General features: G+C 48.8%; 1 protein-coding gene across 1 annotated transcript in view; it reads right to left on the bottom strand.

Annotated features, from left to right (window-relative positions):
* Positions 1-8,687, bottom strand: part of LOC119103205 (angiotensin-converting enzyme) — a 29,556-nt gene extending 20,869 nt beyond the window's left edge. Inside the window, exon 1 of the mRNA XM_037226649.1 lies at positions 8,412-8,687. Within this exon, the coding sequence (XP_037082544.1) occupies positions 8,412-8,687 (276 nt within the window). The remainder of the gene's footprint in view (positions 1-8,411) is intronic.
* Between the last annotated feature and the right edge of the window lie 6,583 nt (positions 8,688-15,270).

The raw sequence follows: 15,270 nt of genomic DNA, 5'->3' as shown, positions 1-15,270 counted from the left end.
TACATGTTTCGAAAACGGGCACTTACGCTTCGAAATAAAAAATTCCAAACTGAGCGTACGTATAGCTTGGAAGAACAAAAATAAGCTGAAAAAGTCTGTGGTGAAATATTTTATCTCGGAGCCTAAATGTCCGAGTTGCAATAGGTTTTATTTATGCAAGTCTGGGTTTCAAGGTATTGCACGCCAAAAAACGCAGTTTACGAAATCGAGTATAAGCTGTGTGAAAAAAACATGGGAGGGACGCAGTCTATGTGGGGAAGTCCATGCGCGTCATCCGTTTGAGGTATATCGAGCACCTGGAGACGCTAAAACAAAATAGGGTTTCGATGACCTTTTTTGTCAAAACACGCTTAGGCTGAGATCCGCAGGGGTATGGACCCATTGCCCCTTTTAGAGCTAAAAGTCATCTACAGAGCACAGGACAACCCAGACAGGAAAATAGGTGAATCTATTCTTATTAATAGTCGGCGACCAAACCTTAACGTAGACGGCTCATCATGGCTGATTATGCGAACGTGGTATGTGCCTTCATGTATGTGCGCTAGCTTAAAATCGTTGACACAAGTAAGTGATGCATGATGCGTGATGCGCGATGCCTGCTTAACTGAAATCGCTTTTATGTATAACTGATGTGTGATGTGTGATGCCTATTTGCTTGACGTCACTTGCATGTTTGAATGAAGCGTGATGCGTGATACCTGTTTGCTTGAATTCGTTTGCATGTACACATATATTTCGCGTGTTGTAGTTTTTGGTTAGATATGCACTGTGTCGCAGCAATAGCCGGCAATTGCTCCTTGTATAGCCCCCCTGAGTGTTGGTGTGCTGTAAAAACTGTGTCCCGGTTTTTCTTATAAAAACAACTAAAAATCGAACAGGAACATCGGCAGGCAACTTTGAATTCATTCCTGCTACGCTTTTAGATAAAGGCATGTTGCCGAAATATCTAGACGTCTATCACAGAACTAATTCTGCTGAAATTTGTTTTAACTTAAACATAAATGTAGGCAATCGGACTTCAACATAAATGTAAGCGATCAGACATATTAAAGGGCAACAGCTCGTATGTGCTCCTAATGGCTCAGAGCCATATATAGCTGCGTCATTGACACAAGATATATTCTATACATAGCTGTATTGTTCAGGGTGCTTTTGTCTGTGTGTGTGTGTGTGTGTGTGTGTGTGTGTGTGTGTGTGTGTGTGTGTGTGTGTGTGTGTGTGTGTGTGTGTGTGTGTGTGTGTGTGTGTGTGTGTGTGTGTGTGTGTGTGTGTGTGTGTGTGTGTGTGTGTGTGTGTGTGTGTGTGTGTGTGTGTGTGTGTGTGTGTGTGTGTGTGTGTGTGTGTGTGTGTGTGTGTGTGTGTGTGTGTGTGTGTGTGACTTTCTGTCTGCCTGTCTGTCTGCTCGCCTGATTGTTTGCATACCTGTCTGTCTGTCTGTCTATCTTTCTGGCTGGCTGTGTATCATTTGTCTGTCTATCTGTTTGTGTGCCCCTCGCCTATCTGTCAGTCTGTCTATAGCATTTTGCATTGTGTCATACCCTGATCGAGTGGCAGGTCGCTGAATGATCAACTTTGGACACGACACGCGGACGCATGAGACGATTTGACATAGGTAGTTCGCGATCCTCTGCAGTTCGAGGTTTCGAGGTCCGAGGTTCGGGCGTGGCAAGTGCCCGAAGGACCATTGTAGACCCGTTGTTTTTTCACGGCCCGAAAATGTAGCCTCAACAAAGTCGACGGCAGTCGTTTGAAGCCGTGGCGACATCTCGGCTACCTGGGATCGGAGCGACAAGACATTGACAAGCATCGGTAGATAACTGAACACGGAATCGTGGGGTGTCATATATGTGGTTGCACGCGCCATTATCACGTGCACAGAGGCAGCCAAGATGGATTTGCCCAGTTTTACCCTTTTTCATGTCGTATATCAACTCTTGGCAGCCAGAGCGGATGGAGGTGCGAATCCAATTTTAAAAGTGTCGACCAACGTACGATCTGCAATTTGCGTGGACGTCACAAGTTTGTGCAAAGCAAGTTCGCACAAAATTCTCAGTAACTTTCGGGCATGCATTTCGAAACGAAGCCAAATTCAACACGCCGTTGTGGGAACTGTAGTCACGGTCGCAGCGGCTCCATCCGCAGCCTGTTCGCTGCGCGCACAGGCTACGCCGTCGGAACTAGGAGTGTGCTCACCCGTGATATCGTACTGACTCATATTTTCACAGTAGGACGTGAGCCTCAGTTAACATTTGTAAGTCGCTTAAAGAGAATGCTCCACAATGTCGCGATATGATCAAATAAGCTCAATTGCATCCACTGGTGTTCTTCCTTTACTTGCAACTATTGGTATGCTTTCAAGCGTAAAATACTGCTCCAGAGAACTAAGTTTTACTATTTTGTAGGTGCGAAATAACACCTCAAAACGTTTGATTACGTCATGGCAGTTTGCACGATGCCGGAGTCGCTGCCAGATGGCCGTGTCGAAATTGCTATTGTGGCGGACGGATTAACTCACTTGTAGTGTTCTAACCTGCAGAGAGGTGACGCACGTGTTGGTGCGTGTCTGCGAAACTCGAGTGTCGTTATATGCACCTGTTTTGGGTCTTTCTCGTGGTGCGAGTATTTACCGATGACTTTATGCTGGTTACATGCACTGATATGCTCTATTATGCAGCTTTTCTTAAGTTATTCGATAACCAGTCTCACTTTCGCCATAGGTCATGTCACTTTCAAAGATGCTGTATTGTATAGCACAAAACGTGATTTATAATCGAAGCTTGCACTAACACATCAAGATCATCAAAGGCCAGCTTATGACCACAGGTGCCACGTATTGTGCCGACATAAGGCAAACAGGAATAATTCGATGATCATATTTGTTCTTGGCCTTGAAGATGACATGGCCAATGAGGTGGCGGTATTTGTGTGACGTATGTATACCGTCATTAATGGCCGGGCGAGCTTGAAATAGTCTGCTGGAAAGTCTGTACGAAATGGTTTATGCAAGTTCGCAGACGTGAAGCTTGAAAGCAGGATGATGTCAACCACCCCCGCTCTGATTCACCATTTTCAAAACACAAACTGATAGAAGGGGGCAATGCGACCCATCCCCAATTTCCAAATGAATGGGAATGGAGCCTAGGAAAAACGGCAATGACTTCGTCACAATGAGATCTTGCAAGCGGTACTAACTGTGGGCTGTTAGGTTAATAATTGGCCCATCATGCCAGGTTAAACGTCAAGTTTTCGTCACAATCGCACCTTGTCAGCCTTATAACATCATACGTACGAGACGTTGACTCGTAGCAACACAAAGCCTACACAGGGGCTGTTTTTTAGTTAATTTTGAGTACAATAGAGCATATTTTATCTGTTTTTAGCATGTATTTATGATATATGCCTCCGTTAACACACGCTCGGGTGGGGGTCAAATCGACCCCCCGAAGCTTTTTCCAGACTGGTTTCCGAACGGCGTGGCGTAGCCGCGTCAAATTTTGCACAGCAGTATACAATTGGATAGCGGGTCGTTTGGTATCAAAAATTTGGATGTGCCATGTAAGATCGCGGATCTATGGCAGGCCAAAGTCGGGCTGTGCTTTCAGCGAAGTCAATTTCAAGGAATCGCTCAATCTGGTGCAACAACGGAGTGTTAGACGGTGCCATACATTTTTGAGGCGCTTTCTTGGGCAACACAAATATTGAATGAGGAAATTATGGTGACCTAAGGTTGAGTATGAAGGTCAGACCAAAGGTCAAAGCCAACCAGCCTGTTTTTTTTTTGCTCTATGGCTTGCTGTATGATATAGTTTCTGGTGCTTATTTCGAATCTGTTGGTAGCTGGAACTGCGTTATACATGTCCCATGGACTTCTACGAGGTCAGAATAGGTTATTGACTTAAACTGACCCAGGTCCGCATTTTTTGGAAGCGCACTGCCTGGCGTAATCTTTGTCGCTTATTTAAATGCAAAACTCAGAGCAGTCTTGTCGCATTTTGGTCACAATGACCTCCAAAAGGTCGAAGAGGTACCTGACCATAAATGAGCATGTGACCTTTTACTTGGAAACAGTTATCTGAGTTTTGGGGTATTTTGGAGAGCAGCCAGGAATTTGACCTTGTTTGACCTCATTTGACACAAAGATAATGGCCTTGGGAACTCAAACTTAAACCTAAGTAAGTTCACGTACAGATCAAGACGCCCCGTAAATTTGGTGTCTCTAACTTTCTTAGTTCCCGAGATCTCAGGCGGGTCAAATTGACCCCCACCCGAGCGGAGGGTATCTAACCGTTCACCCGGGCGCGTGTGAATGAAACAATGTTGGCTTGCCGCGCGGTATGAACGGTTGCCGCCTGCCGACCGCGCCGGTCGTAGAATGCCGTGTAATGTTTCTCAAAAACCACCACCGCTCCGAAACCAGACAAGACAGGTACACGTGTGAAGTGTCAAGACAGGTGCGATGCATGCCACATAGCCTGCTGAAAATCTGAGCGAGATTGCACTGACGGAGAGGTATCCGCAAGGGCGGATCCAGGATTTTTCGGGGAAGGGATAACGCTTCCTTGAGGCGGCACTGGAACTTGGTGCCCGGTGCCCCTCCCCTTCACAAACAAGCCTCTACACTTCGGCCACTAAATGCTCAGACTTATGTTTTGAAACGGTAAAATATATTCCGCCGGATGGTCCCGGATTTAGTTCGCTTTATTTCGGGAGGTTCATTTCATTTTTATGCTTTATGTTGACTTTGATTAATTGGGGCTGTTTGTGGTGCCCCTGAATTGTGGCGGCATTAAAATATAGGTTATGTGCACCCGTCATGTGAATATTAATATCCCTTTGGCTCAAAGGGGGCAATGGCCCCATACCCCTCTCCTTTTGGAGCCGCCACTGGATATCCTCAGCAGACCCTAGGGGGGGGGGACCGCAACGACCCCCCTATGAGGGCGAGAGTGAAGCCTTAGAAAGGCATGGTTGTGAATTGCACTGAATGAACTGCAAAATGGCTATCAAAACATTGCATATGTATATATGTACACATACATATATATATATATATATATATATATATATATATATATATATATATATTTAGCGCAACACTGTTCCATGCAATCATGATACCAAAGATGCACCATTCAGTTGTGGATCGCCTGCTTGGCTGCGCGAAAAGACGGCACTGTTGGCATCGGCATGGCACCGCCGTCAACCACATAGTATTGGTTAGCATCTCAATCATGCACGTGTCTTACGGTTCTTTTGAATGTTTCAGTACCTGCGTCAACTAATTGCACAGTGTACACTGCACTTGGGAACGTTATATCCATCATTACTCAAGCTTTGCGACGTGCTTTCAACGGGTCAGGGCTTTCTACAACTTGTATCTCCAGCGCACATGAAAACCGTCCTTGTGGTAAATACCCACTCACGTCCGTCTCTTGCGCACGCTGTGACCGACACCTGTACCGGATGAGCGCAAATTTATGCCCGTCATCGTCACGGCCGTTGAACCCATCGCGTGTGCAAATATCACGGCGATTCGTGAGGCCATCGGTGCTGCGCAGCTGGCTAAAGAGGTGGGGGACAGGCGGACGAATGGACAGGATGATTAACAGACAGGCGTACGCCCGGAAGCCCGCGAATTAGATGGCCATCTACACATGAACGCCCTATTCACCAGACTAGGCGGGAGATATAAGGTATATTTTGAAGCACACAAGACGCACTGCAAGACGTCATCTGTAAGCTCCTTTTCGCCGGGACATTTGCCTGCTGAGCGCCGCGGCCCTCTTCAATTGTCTCCAGTCTGCACCGGCCGTCACGTGAGTGTCTCGTGATCTTAAGCTTCAGCTCCCCTCGGGCAGATAAAAAAACATCAACTTTTTCAACTCCATGCCGCTTATTGAGAGGCAATCGCGGCCTCCAAAATTATCCTGCTACTGGTGGAGTGGCGCTCTAGCTGCTTGGCTCTTACACAAAAACTGCACATCACTACACCGCTACAAAGGAATGTGCAAAGCAAAAGCAGGAGACCGTATAGGCAAAGGAATGTCTTACACATTCACAGTATGCCTCTTTTTGGAAGCTGGTAGTGAGAACGATTCACGATTGTAGCAGTCACGCTGCCAGCCGCATGCGACGCCTGATGTTGTACCAGTTCGCCATACTTTCCCCATACAGGGACGGTATCAATTTGTATTTATTTATGAAGTGCAAAAGTTGTGCTGCCGCCTAACTGGAGCATTTCAGTCACACATGTGCGAGCGGGCTGTAGAGTTCTCACGCACCGGCACGTTCAGGTGACATATCTCGCCTTTCGGCTCCTAAGCGGACTGAACCCACGAAACGATGAACAACCAATGACCTGTTAGTGGGGTCCATAAGACTATTGCAAGGCAACTGGCGATCCTTTTTGCTTCTTCAGCTAGAAGTGGCCATGCGTAGCAAATAAGGCACGTTCCATATGTCAGATCACGTAACACACTAGCCCGCCAGTAACTTGTCCGCCGCTCCCAATATCCCACCGATTCATGGAGAAAGTGGTCAACACAGATTGGTTATTATCTGTTTTCACGTGGGGACTTGGACTATCCGTGGACATGTAAAAACCACATTTGGACGCCATTTGTTGGATAGCACTGCAGCGTGCTGAGGAAAACCAATGCTGTGCACAAAAAAAGAAACGCGAAGAACGGCATTCACATTGTTTTTGAAAGCCTACATAGGTGATATGCCATATCGCCAACCTGATAAAAAGTAGAGGTATTTCCTGGCACAAGACCCCCAAAGCTTGATTTTACAGCCGTAATATTTGAATATTCTTTCCTCATAGCAATTAAGAGTCTGAGCATTTGACTGTGACCCGCACACAGGTCGCTGGGATATTCGCCCTCTATGGGCGAAAAGTAAGACATTATGCTTTCTGTTAAACCTAAACACATTGAGACAAGCTTCGATTCTGTGCACGTAGCACTCAGGGCGACGAGTCCAGTGGGCCACCGCTGCGGCGACATGCTGGGACGCTTTCCCCGTCACAGTTCCAGGCGGCGTGGCCTACAGGAGGAAAATGGCGCCGCGGCACGCGATGCGCCGTACCCTCCGTTGTTCTCTCGTGCGCGCTGCCGTTCCCTGAGGCGAGACGCGGTGTGCGCGAACGCGGACATCGCACCACACACCGGCCTCACACTGCGGGCACTACTGGAATGGTCGGTCGTCATCCAGCCCATGTCCAAATATGGTCTCATGCGTCGAACGTGCCATGGCTTAATGGAGAAGTTGCGTCATTAGTTGATAAATTTCAGAAGTACTTTGACTGTTCCTGGGGGGTGGCCGTCAGCTATCAGAAATGGTATCTTCAAGTAGCAAATATGATGCCATCACCAGAGAGCTGGGGTTGAAACACTGCATCGAGTGCCTCCAAGAACACACGTGGCGTATTCTAACAATATTTATATCAGACACACTTCCATCGCACGACTCAGGATAACTGCGTGCTCTATCGTCATCTTTCCACCTTTCAGAATCATATGCTATTCCTTTCGAAATGTGCTTGCCTTCAACACGAGCCGCGTACAGGTATCGTGAACAAAGCCAGACCTCGCGGGACAAATTTTGGGTCCGCAAGGCGTACGTGTTTTCAAGGTCAACGTTTTGGACAGGTTTCGTGACAGGGTCAGTTATCATGTGCAATCTTGGTGCGAGCTGCAGTCCGCAATGACGTCACGGTTATGTAGTTTCGCCTGTTTGAAAGGAGGGCCGCCATGCGCCGACCGGCCACAATCAGCGCCGCACAGAAAAGGAGGCTGATAGGCCCGCGTCCCTTCTTGAGCAGATGCGGAAGTACGGCAGCAAATGGGAAGATATTGAGAATACGTGAAGTAGAGACACCATCGGGGTATCCAATTTCACGTCGCTCACCGAAGCTTGCCGGAATGGCAGAACCCACAAACGGACAAAACGTCAGCAGGGAAGCCCATTTCAATGGTTCAGGGTTTCATCAGTGCATTATCAGAAGGTGTAACAAAATATAGGAAAGTGCGTCTGAGGCCGTTGCTTCTTGTGTGTACTTCTGGGTTCCCTCGAGGTCGTGCCCCGCATTACGAAATCCCTGTGTCACTGATGGTTGCGACCACGATGATTACGCCACGTGTCGTGGCTGTCACCAGGCAAAAATTTGCTGGGTAAAATGTTCCAACAGTCATTTATCTTATCGTGCCAGCACAAACCAACCACAACGGTGCCCGATAATCCCACGGCCCATCCCACGGGTGGGAAAACGAGGTGGTGGTGATGAACACCCACCGCCGCCGCCGCCACCAGCCCCTCCCTCCCCCCTCCGCCGGGCGCAGCACGACACGGCAGACCACTCTGCCGCACCGGACCGGTGCAGTCCGCACACACCCACCCAGCACTCTTACCAGCATCTGCTCGGTGAGTTGGGTGATGTTGGCGGCGTAGTTCCACTCGGCGGTGGCGAGCAGGTTACACCGCTCGGTATTCTGCGGCTCCAGCACGGTCAGCAGGGTCTGTACCTTCAGCAGGGTCTCCTCGGCGGAGGGGCCCGCCTCCACCGTGTACGGCGGCCCGTCGGCCGGCGCCGGGGCCGCGCCGCCCTCGGCAGCGCCGTCGACATCCGCCAGCTGGGCGGCGGCGGCCGCCAGCAGCGTCAGACACAGCACCCACCGCAACGGCATCGTGCAGAGCAGTGCAGCGCCGGCCGTGCTGTGCAGCGCCGGCCGCCGCCGCGCCCCGACACTAGCGGTGACTGGCGGCCGGCGCCAGAACTAGCCCCGTTCGCACAGTGGCTGTCCGTGCATGGAACGTCGTGGGCTGGTATGAGCACGACAGCCGGGTGTGGTTGAGGCAGAGATCGAGAGATATGCTGGCTGTCAGGGGTGGCGTTAGAACACGCCGCGTGCGAAATAACTGAGCTCGGTGTTTATCTCCACGTTTCGTGCCAGTTGTGAACCAGGCTTGTCTTCAAAATTCATTCATAGACTAGGTACCAATAGGCTTCGAATGTTTTTTTTTAAGGAGTGACTGCAGCAAGTTGTTTTTCTGTCATTATTTTTCATGATCCTACCTATCCATTGTTATTTGAAGGTGTTTGTACTACAGGAGGTCATTTTTCCTGTAAAACCATCGCTTTGCCCTTCGCCATTCTCGTGGGTCATTTTTTCAGATGAACCCCACACACTGGAGGACACTGGCGTAACTCCACAAGCACGTCTCTTTAGGATGACTGCAAAACGTCACGCTTTTCGCGTGCGTATCAAAACGATCGTTCAAACAAAGCAGCTATTGGGCTCGGTTCAGTGAACTTGATATAAAGTTATAGCTACGCTATGTTGAATATGACAGTGTGCATTACTGTCCGCCTAAACGATGTGCGCCCAAAATACCCCCCCCCCCCTCCCCCCTCCTTCCGCAGTTGAACCGGGCCATGCCTTACAACAAGGAATACACGCCCTGTTTATCCCTTAAATCTCCAACCGTCATTCTGCAGAATGTACCAGTCTAGCGTTGTCGTGCAAGAGCCTTTCACATCCAGAGTTTTCCTATGACTAAGCTGAACTTCATGTGCGATATGAACTGACAACATTGTATCTCCACAGGGACCCAAATCGAGGCCACCATCATGTTCCTGTTCGGACTGACCGATTTTGAACACTTAAAACGCATGAAAGACCTGCAGAGACCGGGTTTCTCGAAAAGCTTGCGTACATCATTATTGTGCGTAGCACTCTGAGCGGTCTTCACAGCCGTCCAAATTGCCTTCGAGACGAAAGTTTCGCGAAACCCAGATATTGTACTTGACTAGCGCGTAAGGGTGCCGCTATGTTGCTGCACATGTGGTACTGCGCGGCCGGACGTGTTTTCTATTTTTTGGATAACTTGAAGAAAAATGGACGCGTTCAAAGCTACCGCTCAAAAACGATAGAGAAAAATGTGAGTTTTATGAAAGGCATGTTCGCATTCAATCATGACTTATTTTTGGTCCGGCAGGTAAGTGGGCATTGTTTTCTCTAATGTGATGGGAGGGAGGCTGAGCAAATGACGTCAACCTAAGCTGGCCCCAAAACCTGATTGCTTCCTGGATTTTAACCGCTCTAAGTTGCGTTTCAAAGTGAGAGCCAACTGGCGTCCGTTTTAACTGGAAAAATCGTGGTCACGCACGCCAGATAAGAGCGATTCAACAGTGATATGTATTGACTTGGAACGTCACAAAACCAGTGGAATTGTAGGATTTCATAATGTTACTATGACACCATGGATTCCTGGGTAACCTTGAAATGGTAGCTTCCTCTAGGTCTCAAGGAGAGGGCTGTGAACTGTGCTGAATTACCTTTGATATGGCTAGTTCAGGTCAGAAGCCCATACAAATGTGGAACAATTCCTTTAATCATTTTGAAGATTCCCAACTTATTTTGATGCTGAGGAACTTCCCATTTCACGCCAACGTAAAGTTGCATTCTTGTGAGAGGCTTATAATTGGGAACAAAGCATCCCTTTAAATAGAGTAGTTGTAATCAAGGAAAACCGTTTTGGTTAATGGAGAGCAGCCCGAGGCGTAAAAATACGATTTTATTCAGAATTCCGTTGCCTCACCCATGCGGAAAATTGTTCGTGTACGCCGTCTGAACTATTTTATATAAAGGTGGTTTTGACCCTGTACAACCTCCTCGACAGGTATGTCCACCACTGACCAGACAGGACATATCAGGTTGGTAACCGGACAGGTCACCGAGGTGACTGCGTTAACAAATGGCTCGGTGAACACTTTGACACGTGTTGGAAGCTGATGCTCAGCAAGAAAGACGTTGAGGTCCTGGTGTTTCGGCGTCATGTGATGGAAGTGTTCGTTTTGAAACAATAGATAACCGGCATATCAAGAGGGAGTATGCGGTGACGCTATCAAGAAATTATTGATCATCGTGAGAAACATCGGCGTTTCAAAGCTGTGCTGGTCATATCGCTCCAGGCGTTCGATGTTTGTTCCTGACAGGGATTCCTGCGGTCGGTGGCAGCGACCGCGCTGTCAAGTAACGCCCGAGGGCAAGCGGACCGTGCCGAGCATCACGGCACGGTAACCTTTCGCTGCAAAACTATATCGTTGACCCGGAATTTTACGATTGGATGGTTGATCCAGGGCCCACCCAACCAGCACTGCATATCATGGACGACCATCCTATAGTACTTTCAAACAAAAGATTCGGAATGGTTCTTTTACACGCCCTCGAGCGAGGGGTCAAATTGCCGTCCCCCCCCCCCCCCGAGGGTTTTAATGAAATCGTTTCCGAGCGACGCGGGACAAACGCGCCAAATTTTGCATAGCTGTAGAAAATCAAATAGAAAATCGTGTGGTATTAAATCATTATATTTACATTGTAAAGTCGCTGACATACGGCAAGTCAAAGTCAGGCTACAGATTCAGCGAAGTCAATTTCTAGGGAATCATTCAATCTGAAGGAACAACGGAGTGTTAAACAAAGCCATACATCTCTGAGATAGCTTTCTAGGCAACACACAATCGAACGACCAAATTCCATTGACCTGGGGTCAGATATGAAAGCCAGTCCAAGGTCAAGCCAACCTGTTTTATTATTCTAGGGTTTGCTGTGTGGGGTAGATTCTGCTGCTCATTTCTAGTTTATCGATAACAGGAGCCGCATTAGATATCTTTCATGGACTTCTTAAAGGCCACACTAGGTCACTGACCTAGAATGGTTTAGGCCAACATTTTTTTTTAGGAACAGCCTAGCGCAATCTTTGTCACTTAAACAAATGCAAAACTCAAAACAGTCTGTCTGTCTGTCAGTCAGTCAGTTTCTGTCAGCCAGTCTGCATGTCTTTGATCGTGACCTTCTAAAGTTAAACGAGGCCACTGACCTTAAATGAGCCTGGGACCTTTTGCTTAGCACAAGTATCTAGGTTCTGGGGACACTTTGGAAAACAACCTGAGGTTTGAACTTGTTTGACCTTATTTGACCCAAATGCCATGACCTAGGAACCCAAAACTTTAAACTAAGTGAGTTTGCGTACAACCCAATGCACCCTGTAAAATTGGCGTCTTTAGCTCTCTTAGTTCTTAAGATCTCAGGAGGGTCAAATTGACCCCCACTCGAGCGAAGGGTATCTAACTGGCCACCCGGCCGCGTGTTAGAAATCTTATGACCCCCACCATTCGCGCGCATTGCGGTTTGACATGTGACATGACTACTGCGGAAACAGTCATTATATCACGAATGCGGAGAGCCTTGATCTGTTCACCTCAAGGCGTGTGAACATATCAGTGCTAAAACATCCATTCTTTTTCATGACAATGGCTATCGAGAACAGAGCGAAGCCTCTCAATTGTGCCGTAAGTTCTCGTTTTAACAATACAGCTGTAACAAGTTTGCAAGTCAGTCATAGTAAGGCAAAACAAACTGGCTGTACGTACGCAAAATCAGGTATATACTGTGTGGGTCAGATAAAAGCCAACCCGCAATTTATTCAAGAGTGATAATTGCATGTCCTGTACAATCAAAGCTATGGTGACATTTCAATGATTATTCAATCATAAAACATGATTAAAATTAATCATTAGCAGTCAAACTCGTCAAATCGCTACCCAAGCCAATAAACAGTCAGTTCATCAGATCGCTACCCTACAGCAGATTCCCCTTTGAGGACAATAACGACGGTCACGTCAACACCACACAAAGCATCTCATCGCCACGGCTTTGATGCCCTACGGGGCGGCCTTGGCTTGACTCTACGAGATCCATCGGCCAGAGCGACCCCAGTAGAACGGGGTGACTCCAGCAGAACGGGGTGACTCCAGCAGAACGGGGTGACTCCACCAGGTCGGGGTGACTCCAGCAGGACAGGGTGACTCAAGCAGGACTGGGTGCCTCCACCAAGACGGGGTGACTCCAGTAGGATGGGGGACTCCAGCAGGACGGGGTGACTCCAGCAGGACGGGGTGACTCAAGCAGGACGGGATGAGACCAGCAGGACGGGATGAGTCCAGCAGGCTGGGGTGACTCAAGCAGGCCGGCGTGACTCCACACACGGCACGGGCTTCACTGGCTTGGCTGGAGGAGCATTTCGCTGTAAAGCCCATCAGCCGAGCCGCCTACAGACGGCCGCGCTGTGACTCTCACTCGTCCGACCTCTCGGCCCTGGACGTCATGCTGTGCCTCTTACTCGCCCCACCTCTCGACCCTGGACTGCCGTGCTGCGCCTCTCACTTGCCCAGACCTCTCGGCCCTAGACGTCATGCTGTGCCTCTCACTGTCCAGACTTCTCGGCCCTGGACTGCCGTGCTGTGCCTCTCATTCGTCCGACCTCTCGGCCCTGGACTGCCGTGCTGTGCCTCTCACTCGTGAGACCTCTCGGCCCTGGACGGCCGTGCCGTGCCTCTCACTCACCAGACCTCTCGGCCCTGGACTGCCGTGCTGTGTCTCTCACTCTCTAGACCTCTCGGCCCTGGACTGCCGTGCTGTGCCTCTCATTCGTCCGACCTCTCGGCCCTGGACGTCATGCTGTGCCTCTCACTCGCCCACCTCTCGGCCCTGGACGGCCGTGCTGTGCCTCTCACTCGTCCGACCTCTCGGCCCTGGACGTCATGCTGTGCCTCTCACTCGTCCCACCTCTCGGCCCTGGACGCCATGCTATGGGATAACTTCAGGAATCACATTTACGTGGACGAGCCAGCGAACCCTCAAGAGCTCAAGGCCGCCTTCAGACTTGAGCGGGGACGCACCACCGTCGACATGATCGATTACTGCAGCAGGTTCAGCTCTTGCGCATCCTGGCCGCCAGACGATCCGTCTGAACCAATGTTTTGGTCACAATTTGACGGGTGTGGCACGGATGTACAACTTCTAAGTGTTCTTTACCTTTCCGCCGACGATGCTTAGCGGAGGGAAGAGCGTCGGCTTAGGTCTGTAATGAGGACCGGCTAATCAGCTGACGAAACGTCTCTGCCAGGCAGGGTAAATCACGCCAACGACAGGTTTTGTGGTCCTCATGACGCCATCGGTAGAAATGTGAAAATTGGACTTTTTTACTTATCACATCCCAAGGACTCACAAGCTTTTTATGATGACAACATTAAAAGCCAAGCAGGTATTCGTAATGGCACGTGTCCTGCATCCTACTGATGACGCCACTGGGACGGACGAATCAATCATCAGTTGAAAACTTCCAATGGGACGCGTTTTTCGGCTGTGTTTTCCCGCTGCTCACGACGTTCCTGGGAACTGTTACGGTGTACGTGCATCTACCTACGTACTCGTGGTTGACATTCTTGTGGTGGTGCCATTTGAAAAACAAATGAATTAAAAAATGCGCTGCCTTTTACCTGCTGCTTGTGACGTTACGTGACACGAGTTATGGTCTGCGTTTCGTATCAAAAAGGGAATCTGATAATGTCGGAAAACCACCTTTCCCAGCAGGCTTCCTCAAGAAACTGCTGCAAGAAGTGCCACGTGATCCATGAACAAACCGCATTCAGGCATGTCTACACTGAGTTGGCAATGGGGCCGGAGAAAGGCATGAACTGACTTAACGTTTTCGGTTACCGGCATTATCTGTCTCTAACAAACATTCCAAAATAGTGTCCATCGGTGCAACCACTGGCGGACACCATTTTGACACAATTTAGATAGCAATGGTTTCTCCTGGACTTGAAACGCGGGTTCCGTGAGTGTCATGGCATCCCCACCATTAGCCACTTTCTGAGAATGTAGAGCATGAGCGTTATGGCAATGGATGGGGAGAACCGACTGCAATATGGCTATGAGCACCCTCATTTTCTGAGACGTTCCTCCGACTATGTATCCGGTGCCAACACCGCACCTTGTCTTACATTTGCAGCTCAATTCTTCCATTTACCTTCCAGCCGCCTGCTATGAACTCTCCAATTTCAATGCGTGACAGTTGCTTTTCTGCGTTTGGAAACGACTGCGGGGTGTTAAAAATCATTCCCGAACAAAACGGCTTTTGGGTGAGTTCACCTCGAGTTAATAACATGGCCGTTGAAGGACATAATCGCAGTTTTTATCTTTCGGCCGTCAGCCTTATCTACTTATTTTAAGTGTGTCGATATCGTTTCAGTCGATGCAACCAATAACACAATTTTAAGAATATGCAGCTAATTTCCCTCATGTCATGGAGAAAAGAGCCTTATCATTTCTGAACAAGGTGTCATTCCACTAAGCCAATCCCGGCTTACCAAAAGAGTCGTTCATAGGCATAAGCGGACTCTTTACATTTCGGCCGCTAGCA

The sequence above is a fragment of the Pollicipes pollicipes genome, unplaced genomic scaffold (genome assembly GCF_011947565.3).
Source record: "Pollicipes pollicipes isolate AB1234 unplaced genomic scaffold, Ppol_2.1 Scaffold_5724;HRSCAF=6776_pilon_pilon_pilon, whole genome shotgun sequence".
NCBI classification, from domain to species: Eukaryota; Metazoa; Arthropoda; class Thecostraca; order Pollicipedomorpha; family Pollicipedidae; genus Pollicipes; species Pollicipes pollicipes.
Note: the sequence above shows the minus strand (reverse complement) of the source record. Positions and strands in the feature narration are given on the sequence as shown.